Source organism: Alligator mississippiensis, chromosome 3 (assembly GCF_030867095.1).
Source record: "Alligator mississippiensis isolate rAllMis1 chromosome 3, rAllMis1, whole genome shotgun sequence".
NCBI lineage: Eukaryota > Metazoa > Chordata > Crocodylia > Alligatoridae > Alligator > Alligator mississippiensis.
The window spans coordinates 251,101,329-251,112,407 of NC_081826.1; the positions used below are offsets into that span (position 1 = coordinate 251,101,329).

Below are 11,079 nucleotides of genomic sequence, written 5' to 3' on the forward strand. Positions count from 1 at the left end.
TATTAAACATACAATAAAGCTGTACGTATGAACTAATTTATAATAATATTTCAGTTGCAAAACAATCAAGTTAGAAAAAAAAACACAGCCCTAAAGAAATATGAACAACCGAAACCCTGTTTTTCCCCCAGAAGAAAGCCCCAAAAACGTTTCATTTTAAAATATTTTTTCAACATATTTAAAAGGTATTGTTTTAGATTTTTAGCAATTAAAAAATAAGACATCAGGTGTTCACAAAATCTCAGTTCTGCAAGCTGGTCTTATGCAAGCTGTCTGTACTGAAATATGTGATGGGGAGTACTCTTCCCTTTTACAAATACAGATCCCAGGTGGTTTCTGTGGACTCTGATTTTCTTCTAGGCCCTGAACCTGCATTGAGTTCCACAATCAAAGCCCTGCTGAATTCAACATGGAGCCACATGTGCCCAAATCCATTTGCCTGAGCTCATTATATGACAGAGGTCTAGGCAGAGTGCCAACACAAGCCAAGTAAAACTAACTGGAAGCGTTCTATTCCCATAAATTTCCCACACATTCTGCTAACAACACAGGAAAAGAGTAAGTATCTGTGATGGTTTGCCATGTGAAGTGGAAGGCAGCAGGGATAAAAATCAAAAACAAGACCACAGGGGAAAAAACTAGGGCTGCAGATAAGAAGGAATAGCTTAAAAAAAAATACTGACACCCAGGGGACAAAGTAGTAAGAAATGATAGAGTAACCTTTTTAACTTTGAGATTGTGGCTGCACTATAATCCCAATTATGTATCAAGAGGCTTAATGCTTAGCTGAAAACTAAGATACAATCCAAGAGGTGATAAATATAAACAAAGCACAGCCATGAGGAAGTTGAACAGGACTGCGTCATTACACATCCACTCTAAATAAAGGAAAGAAAAGAGTCACTCCCTTCCCCTCCCAATTTCCTGCTTCTGTACCAAACTTTGGAAAGCAAAGTCCATTCCACATAAGGAAGGGCCACAGACTGGTAGCTGGAAGAAATAAAATCTAACATAGCTTCCACCCCTATTGTCAATAGCTTTTGAAGGAGGTGAAGGGAGAGACCATTTCAGCAGACAACTGAAATTGTAGCTCAATGGATTTGGCTGCACATGCATACACCACTTCAGTATCTATCATATCAAATCAATTCACAAAAGTCTAATTAAAATTAACACTTTTTACATCAGTTTACATAGTCATATATATCAGTCTAGATACTTTTTATAAAAAGTATCAAGGCATTGGCTAGCAGCATAAGAACCAAGATACAGGCAGTATAATAACAGCTCTTAAACATTTGCGTTCTTTTAAAGGCAACCTTAACTTTACAGTCACCAGACATAAGTCTATAAGACAACACAACACTTACTTATAAAATCATACCAGATACCAAGATATTATGCAAACACTGTGTGTCTTGGAACCTTTCATTCATTCTCAAAATATTTTATATATAAGCATACCCCACAACTGTAAAGTAGAATACTACCTCAATCTTATACACAAAGATACTTTCAAGACAAAAAATTAATTAGTAATGAGTCTTACCAGAGCTATTTTGTCGGCTGAAACTAGCAGCTCCAATTATTCCAAACTTCTTGGATGAAACATCATATAACCCATTACATTTTGAACAGTGAAAAACAGCCACATCATTTTCTTCCATTTTCTTCCTGGAGAGAAAAGGGCTGAAAATCTTATCAGAACCTTTCCTAGATCTAAATGTGTGCACATTTAAACCACCTGTTTCATAGACACCACCAGGTCTTCTTCCAAGTCCATTTCCCAAGTCTCCACATGTCATGTCATCTTCACTTTCCTCTGCCTCCTCATCCTCTTGCTTTTCCTGTAAAGTGAGCACCTCGCTCATTGTCAACTTCAACAGCAGTTCCCTCAGAAATGTGTATTTCTATTCTGAAAGGAATAAGATGTTCAGATGAAGTAGCAGAGCACCACTGACCAGCATGTTCAGGATTGCAGAAAACGTCTGTTGCGCATAAAAAGAGACTACAAAAATTTACACCGTCTCCCATAAAATTAGCTGCTAGGTATGGAAGACAAATTCCAGGAACTAGAATTAACATTAAACAAACAACTGAAACAGAAGCAGCAAATATTTTGACTTTGTTCACAGGATGTTTCTAATAAATAAATGCATACCTGCATTCCAATCTCTGCCAACAAAGCGAGAGAGAACACACCCAACCTTTACTTAAAGGAAGCAGCACTGTTCACAATTAACTGGGTACAAGAGACCTGTCCAGTTGTGTTCAGCATGTACTTTATGCATAAACAGATAATTTGTATCGAATATAAAAATAAATCTCTTCCAAACTTCAAGTATAATGGCTTTAGATGGAATTAAGTTCAAACTGGACACCCTCAATCCCTGGCCTGCAGAGCTATTTAATCTAGTCCAAAGGTCTCCCTATGGGTCCAGAAATTTAGCAGTAGGGAGTGGCATCAATTAACACCCGCAGTGCTCCCTGGCTGCATCAGCCTGGGCCAGACTGGTCCCATGCTGAGGGATTGGGCCCTGTTTACATGCAGCTGGGTTGAGCAGGGGGCCCTACCTAGGTGCATAGATATGGTTTGGACAGGGCCTAATATACCCAGTTGGCTGTACTGGGCCCACTGACCTGATCTGGCCAGCGGATGGACCTGGCCCCACTCAGCCTGCCTGCAAGCAGGAAAGATGGGGCACCACTGCAATTTCAAAGGTTTGACAATCCTTAGTACTGAGCTGTAAAATCAAATGAACCTTTATAAAACAGATTTTTGTTTTTTTATCCTTCCCTCACTCCTGAAGCATCTTTATTCCATTTATATTGTTGTGGCCTTTTGAAACTTTCCCCAATCAGCTGCATTCATAACAGCTATTACTTCGCTAGCCGCAACTAGAGGCATACACACATTTCTAAATCACATCCCTCCCTCCGAGTTTACCTCTCAGTTTTAAACAAGGTAAGTGGTGCTGGGACGACCAAGCTCCTGGTTCAGTTCAGAGCAGGGTCCCCATTCATCTCCCAGGCACCTCCGCTGAGCCCTCGCCCACATCACCTGTGCGCCAGGCACAGCAATTAAGACTGGAAAAGACCCATCTAAAAACCTAGCCTTAAGTCTTCTGCGGATCGGCCTTCATTAGCTGAGCTGACTAGCAAGTCTTCCCCCGAAACAGGTCAGTTTTCCCCTGAAACAGGGGGGCAGGTCGCCCCCCACAAAGGAAGCTCAGGGCGGCTTAGGAGACATGGCATTAGAAGAAGAAGAAAATGAGAAATGCCTTTCAAATGGGCCTGACTGCCCGGCTACAGTCCCCGGCGAAGACGGCGCTGCCGCCCGCCAAGCCGGAAGCAGCGGCAGCAGCAACGACGCCCCGGAGCCGGGAGGGGAGCTGGCGCCGGAGCGCGCCGAGCCGCCCTCATGGCTGCCCCCGCCCGGGGAGGGGAAGGGCAGGGCCGGGCCCGCGCGGGAAGCCAAGGGGCGGGGGTCCCAAGGCTCCTCGGCAGCATCCGCTCGCGCGGCGCCGGGAAGGTAGGAGCCCCGCTGCCCGGGCAGAGCCCTCCTACCTCCGACCCGCCAACCTGCGCTCCGGCCGCCGGGCACTGCCCCGGCTCCGCCCCGCGGGGCCGCACCTGGGCCGGGCGGGGCCGCCGCCGCCGCCTCTCCCGGGCAGGGAGGCCGTGGACACGCGCGGGCCGCCTCGGGGTGCAAGTGTGCTTGGAGGAGGAGGGGTAGACGTGGACGGCAAACCTCAGGGCCCTGCCACACCTGCAAGCTGGAGAGAAACCAGGCCTGCGGGTGTTGCACCTTTTTTTTCCAATTAAAGCAACAAAAACTTGAAAGTTCCAGCCAAAACAGAAACTTCCAAGAACTGCGACACAAAAGGTAGCGTGTCCATATCCCCGCTCCGTACTTCTGGGGGTGTTGCACCTTTTATATTTTCTTAATTAAAAAAAAATATATATAATTCTCTCCACACCCTCTCCTTTTGTCAATATTTCACAGAAAATCAATATCGTATATAAAACCATAATTCATAACACAATCGTGGGGACTCCTGTCCCCTTTCCCAATCACAATTTCTCCACAGTTGGATCACCGAATCCTCTTTATACATGATCATCAAGTCAATCCATGACAATACATTTTTGCTCTTTTCTCATACAGGTTCTTGGGACACTTTAAACATTGTAAAATATGAGGATGTATTGTAACAGTCTTTTCACGCGGTCTCGTATTTTCCTCCATTTTATTTGCATTTAACACGTTTCCATAATTCCTTAATTATAACACACACAATTCACTTTTATTTTTGTCTTGGTACTACTGTTTTCCCGATGTTTCATTTTCACCTTTCCCTTTTCCCTCTTTTCCCCGATTCCCGACGCTTTTCCTTTCCCTACTTCCCGACGCTTTTCCTTTCTCTTCTCTCTCTCTCCTTTTCTTTCCCTACCCTTACCCTATCCCAGCCAGCTGAAATAATTCCTGCCACCCAACGCCTTGCCATACCCTACTCCCTTCGCCCTTTTCTCCCTTTCCCTTTATGTAGTCCTTAATCTCATAATACCTTAGCTGTGCACATTCCCTTTGTGTGAAGTATACCCTCTTCCCTACCAACAAGCATCTCGTTTTCCATAATGCCACCCTCATTCCCATCAAGATCACCCATACTTCCCATTGCCTCTCTCCTTGTTTTACCAGTCTGTACACTGCACTTTCATATGAAACCCCCTGTGCCCACCCTATCACCCTTAGAAATGTCCCTACTCTTCCCCACACCCTTCTTGCAAACGTGAACTCCCAAAAAACATGATGTACCGTTTCTTCCTGCGTACAGAACTCCCTCGGACACTCCGCTGATCTCACCAGCCCCCATAGGTATAGTACTTCCCTGACTGATAGCACCTGCCTAACTGTACACCACACTATTTCCCTATGAATCCCTTTCCACCTTGCATCTTCTATTCCCTTCCACACACCTCACCTGTTCCCATGCCAAATCCCCGTCTGTTAACCCATCTTTCTCCCTAATTGTGTTGAAAATCACCCTTGCTTTTTGTAGTCCTTCCAGCCCCAATTTGACCAAACCCTTTGCCCTGACGAATGCCACCAGCCTATCCACATGCTGCAATGGTTTTCCTGCCCACATTCCTGTCCACCTTTCTCCAAATATTCCCCATGCCCTCAGAACTCTGCCTCCCCAGTACTTTGCCCATTTCCCCACTATTCCTTCCGCTTTCCGTGCCTCCCTGACTAATGTCGCCACCCCGTGCCCATATACGAACGTTTCCACCTCTAGAAAACCTGGGGGTGTTACACTTGCTCCAGCTGGCTGCGTCCTGTTGGCACTGACCAGTCGTGAGCCTGTGCTGATGGCCTACCTTTATGGGAGATTAGCCAGTTAATTGAATATCATGACTTTGCACCATGGCCCCTCTAAATTGATGGCCCGTTTGCCAATTAATTGCATAGATGTAGCAGGGGCCTAAATTAGTTGTGCCCCCCTCCTTTCTCATTCAAACAATCACCCTGAAAAGCAACTCACTGAGAAAGGTGTTTAGCCTCAAATCAGGGTAGAGGCACCTTATAGACCAACTTGTTCAGTGGGCTCTGACCAGATGTGAACAAATGAATATCACACACAAGGGACTCCAGGTGACCCCCCCCATCCCTAGTCCCACAAGTTGTGCTTCACTCTCTCCAAAATTCAGCCTACAAGGTGCACTTCTACCCCGCCTTCTTATGAATGATGGGACCACTTGCTCTTGATCCAATGTTCAGACCAATTCCATTATCAAGTTTTTCTGTCCTGGATCCCCAAGACACGAGGTAAATGAAAAGCAATGCTTGGTGTTCAACATACAAAGGTAATAAGAGGCAATTTTTCAAAGTGGTACATAAGGACTTGTATGCTGTATTTCATGTTATGAGCATATATATTTTTAATTATACTTCCAAATAAAAAAATGCTGTCAGGCCAGACTGTTGGTTGATAGGCTGCACTGCCACAAATTCAACTCCTTACTTCACAGGCGATCTAAGGTTGAATGGCAGAAAAGAATCAGGCAGAAAAACAGAGTCCAAAAGGTTCTCTCTTCTCTACACAATTAAGCAGCAGCATTGATAAACACTGGAAAGAACAGTATCTAGAAGGCTTGAAGTCCGGATATAGATTAAAGAACCTTAAGGTATCTGCTAAGTGCGATACAAACACTTTCATAATGCTTCACACTACACTTGCAAGGTAGAAGTGTTATTCTCATTTTACATATAGGGAACTGGAAGTATAGTAAAGAACAGTGACTTGTCCAAGACTACACAGGAAATCTGTAGTAGAGGTAGAAACAGAGAGAAATTTGGTCATATTACTATCTTTGAATTATCTACTTCAAGTAAATAAGCATCTCATCATGGATGCATATACAAAACCTTATAGTTGGGGACCTACCTAATTCATGGGGGTCTGCTCCCCTGATTTTGCACCACACCAGTTGATTTTTGTGGCAGAGTGCAGCGGGGCCCCTCCATGCCTCTGATTGGCTAAGGGGCCCCAGAAGCCCCACCCCTCCCTGGAGATTGATAATGGCCATCTGTCAATCTCCAGGGAGGAGTAAGACTCCTGCAGCCCCTCAACCAGATGTGGGGGGAGGCCTGCTGCACTCAGCAGTGAAAAATTTCCCCTTTCTTTCTCCCTCCCTGGCCTTGTGCTTCAGGACACCAGAACTTCCCCTATTTTCAACTCCCTCTTCCCCCGCTTTTTCCCCCAACTTGCTGGCTGTTTTCTAGCTTTTTTGCTGTCCTTGCACTTTTTCGCAGGGACCTGGCTTTTTTTTTTTTTTTTTTTTTACTAAGGACCTACCAATTCACAGCTTCTGCAAAAAATGTAAAATCACAAAGTTGGCACACCCCTAATTATAGTACTTCTATATGAACAGTTTGTTAAGATTGTTAAAATATTTCCCTAAATTTGCAGATGCTAAATTGAAGCCACTCCAAGGTTGCATTGTCCCTCCTAGATCCCAAGTATTTCAGTCCGTAGGCAAGCAATGGTCCCACTGAGTTCAGTGGAAGTACAGCTTGTAGGATCTGGCTCAGATGACTACTGTGAAAAAATACAAGGCAAATCCACCCAACATTAAACAATAGCCTCCTTCAGAGATCTTGATCTCTAAGTGTCCACTAAGATGGTTTGTCTGCATCCATGGAAACTGATTTTGATAAAAATCTTTAAATAATAGCCAAAGAGCCTAACACTTTTCTAGATTTAAAAAAAAAAAATGACAATACATATTGCAGTACAATAATAGGGACAAAGGTTTGAAGGAACGCAGATTTTATGGGTCACCAGAATGGGTGAACCATGAACATTTAATTCAGCTTTCATTGTAACTCCTCTTTAGGTACTCATACATAATTTCTACAAAATAATGTACTGCAAATACTGTCAAATTACTGTCAAAAGGGAGATCTTTTATTATTTTACTGTAAAATACAAGAAATGCTTAAAGATATATTCCCCCATCTCAAAGTTTCTGAAGCTTTTAAATACCTAAGCAATTAAAAACTGCTTGTAAAATCAGCATATCACTTTACCTCCACCATAAACATTCTTTAAAATATAAGAGCTTCACTTCATTAACATACTAAGCTTTCTTCTTTTAAATAGTCAATTTGTGCTCTTGACATCCTCTACAATATACTGCACCCCTCTCAGTATGTTAATTCATCTTTTAGCAACTGACATTTCCTCACTACGATCAGTCTTCAGATTCTTACATTTTCTCAAAGAGAAAAATAACACTATTTTTTGGTTACTCCTCAGAAATATAGGGCTGGAAGAGACCAGCTGGAAGGGACCTCATGCCCCTTCCTATTGCAAACTACCATATTATATAATCCTTTTTTTATAAACTAGCCAGCTTCACTGTAAGCCAATTCTTTTTTTTTTTTTTTCCTCCCAATATTCCTCCTGGGAAGCTCTTCTACAGCCTCACTGGTATGATGGGTAGATGTTTTCTTCTAGCTTCCACCTTATATAGACTAAAATATAAATGGAAAAGTTAATTTACTAAGCAAGAATTATGAATGTCATTTATTGAATGGGCAGAAGATCCAGGAAATATCTTAAGTTATTTTCTCCTCAAGTTTTAGTTGTTGTCTTTCATCCACTGCTCGATCCACTGTGTAATTTGATCTAAATTCCGCTCTAGGTCCTCTGGTGTATTGCTGGGCAACTGGTGTACAATCTCTTCTTTGTAAGATAACATGGCTTCTTCATAAATCGTCTGAAAAATTTCACATTGAATGTTGTCTTGTAGTTTTTTCCCTTTGTACCCCCTGGAAAAAAACCCCAACAAAGCTGTAATTGTTTAGATATACAAATAAAAAGAGGACTCAATATAATCATTTTATACAATACTAAAATTTTGTATCCCCCAGCAGCTTTTGTGAAGCTGCCAGACAGTACTGGCTGCATACAGGTCCTACATTTCTACTAAGAGAATCACTACTCCTCCAGCAGAAATTCGGAGTGTGCAAGCACTCAAATTTCTCCCAGAGAAAATATGTCCCCTCCAGCAGAAAGATCTTCCAGGTTGATACCAGGTATCAACCTGGAAGCTCTCCCCCGCAAGAGACTCTCTTTCACAAGAATGAACACCTGGCATTTGCCCTGCTCTGGGGAAGGCCCAGGGAGCAGTGGAGAGGATGGCTGTAGGCTGAATGCCTGTACTGGTCCTTCTTCTGAAAGGATTTATAGCAGTAGAAATTTCTCAGAAATAGGAAATGAATGATTTTCTCATAAATTTCAACTGCCAGAAATGAGCATCTGTTCATACTCACAGTGTCTTTCCTTTACTGTACTGACCTACCTGCTTTCAAGCCTGTCATATAGAAATGAATTTTCAGTACGAAGTACAAATACTATATGAAACCACCGTTCTGGGAAGAAGTCACAGCCATGATAATCAACAATAATTCCACCTTCACTCATTTTGTCTTCCAGCTCGTCAATTACCTACCAAAGAAACAAAGGCCTGTAAAAGCTAGCTAAACCTTATCTGGAGTTACAAATGAGCAACAAACATTAGTTGGACAAGTCTGAAGTTGGACTTACCCGGTCTTCATCCAGAATTGGACATTCATATTCCTCATCAAAACCTTCATATAATTCCCCTAAAGGAAAAAAATAATATATGCAGTTTGCAGGACAACAGTAGTAATTTAGAAATATATTTATAACAATCATACATTGACAAATAAAATGCCAATATTTTAGACCCCTTAAAAGTCACTATGTACTATTCTTTCCCCCAAAAAGCATAAACATCAAGAACAGCATTATCTTGAACATAAAATAACTTTTCCTACTACAAGCAATTTACTACTAAAATATGTCTCCACACTGCAAAGTTAAATGGGTGGGCAAAGCAAGAAAGTGAACTTGGCTAAGGGTGGCCAACGTAGTAAGACCAACTGCTCACCCTACACCTTTAAAAAGATGTGGGCAACATCCTCCATGTGTTTGTCTCCTGGTTTTCTTAAGGCCTTAAGTAACAATCCTCACTTCTTTAAGTAGTCCTTTTGATTAGACAGGCTCTGATCAGCCATCTAAATTTGTCAGGTTCTGTCTTATGCATACACCATGTCAATGTCATGACACGACTGTGACCACCAGGAACCCTCAAATGAATGGGAGATTTACAACAGGGTCTTAAGGGCACTGAAAATGCCTGTATTATGTGAACTAACATTTTTTATATCATTAACATAAAGCACATTTGTAAAGGAACAGAGGAGAAAGTACGCATCAAATCTTGATCATAGCATTTTCTGACTCTAGTGCTTTATTGTTCTGTGTCAGTTTTTCTTATATCCCTTGTATGAAATAAGTAAACAAAATAACAACAGCCAACTCTGCCTCCTTCTCAGGCTGATGAAGGAGGATGAGCATGGACTGCCATAAAAAGCTATGAAAAAAACCCTCATTTTCTATCACCCCACTTCTAATTACCTTATCAGCACTGAAAATTTAAGTAACATTTGGGGAAGAGGGAAAGGAAAAACAAGAGATTGTTTGAGGGGGAAACTCGGGAGGAAAAAAATTGTAGTGGGCATTGGTCTGAACTGCTCTTGTTAACACACTCAAAATGATGGACAGAGATATTAACAAGAGTAACTACCTATCTGTTTGTTTAAGCAAGGAAAACATGGGGTATTTTTGTGTTAACATCAACATGAGCACAAAACTGGTGTTTATCACAACAGAAGTCACTGTACATGAGCTCTCCTTAACCAATCCAAGCAAGTAGTTCTCTTAAAAGAATTCACATACATTCAATCAATATCTAGATATTAGCTATGTATAAAACGCGGGGGATAAGAGCTCTACTGGGACATACTGTCATAAATACAACTCACCTTCTTTTGCCAGGTCCCCCACGTTGATGTACGTCAGCCCTGCTCTTGCAGCAAGCTCCTTGCCCAGTGTGGTTTTTCCTACACCAGGTGTACCTAGGAGATGCATCACAAAAACGTGAAGTCATAATACTTTAAACAATACTGATGCAGCAACACAGCACTATACTATGTGCAGGTGCCACAGGAAACTTGCTAACGAACCAGGGACAATGATGCTCCAGTGACTTCAAAAGAGCAAAGGGAACCACAAAAGCAACTAAGCAGATTTTCCTCCAAGGATATCTGAACCCGCATGAAGCTACTACCAAAGGAGCGCAGGGCGTGAAGAGAAGCAGGAGAGCGGGGGTCTGCGAGCCGGAGCCGCCTCAGCGAGGGGCAGGGGAAGTCTGCTCCATACAGGGGAGCTCCAAGCACGCCCCAGGGGGAGTCTCCTGCGAGTCACTCAGCGCCGGCCACTGCCCGAAGGGCGGCGGCCAGGCGGCTCCTGCGGACCGCGGGGGTGCTGCGGCCAGACGGACACCTCCACCCCCGCTTCCCGCCCCGCACCTGTCAGCAGGATGTTTGGCCGCTTCATGCCGCCGCGAGGGGAGCGCCGTCACCGTAGCAACACGTGCACGAGGGCTTCCACCACCTTGCGGCGCACGCGACAGACGTCACCA

At 43.2% G+C, this 11,079-nt stretch overlaps 2 protein-coding genes across 8 annotated transcripts in view; both read right to left on the reverse strand.

Annotated features, from left to right (window-relative positions):
* The window catches only part of CCDC125 (coiled-coil domain containing 125), a 28,942-nt gene extending 25,278 nt beyond the window's left edge, over positions 1–3,664 (reverse strand). Inside the window, exons 1-2 of one of the 7 annotated variants that reach the window (XM_014595416.3) lie at positions 3,568–3,663; positions 1,550–1,915 (exon numbers count right to left, since the gene is read on the reverse strand). In XM_014595416.3, coding sequence (XP_014450902.2) covers positions 1,550–1,871 — 322 coding nt within the window. In that variant the 5' untranslated portion in view covers positions 1,872–1,915; positions 3,568–3,663. The other 6 variants (XM_019482857.2, XM_019482853.2, XM_059725074.1 and 3 more) reach the window with 6 other exon arrangements.
* A 3,786-nt stretch (positions 3,665–7,450) lies between these two features.
* On the reverse strand, positions 7,451–11,076 carry AK6 (adenylate kinase 6). The gene is made up of 5 exons (XM_006269984.4): positions 10,967–11,076; positions 10,421–10,513; positions 9,117–9,175; positions 8,872–9,017; positions 7,451–8,338 (listed from the first exon to the last, which is right to left on the reverse strand). The coding sequence occupies exons 1-5, from the start codon at positions 10,992–10,994 to the stop codon at positions 8,149–8,151; spliced, it is 516 nt and encodes a 171-aa protein (XP_006270046.3). The 5' UTR covers positions 10,995–11,076; the 3' UTR covers positions 7,451–8,148.
* Between the last annotated feature and the right edge of the window lie 3 nt (positions 11,077–11,079).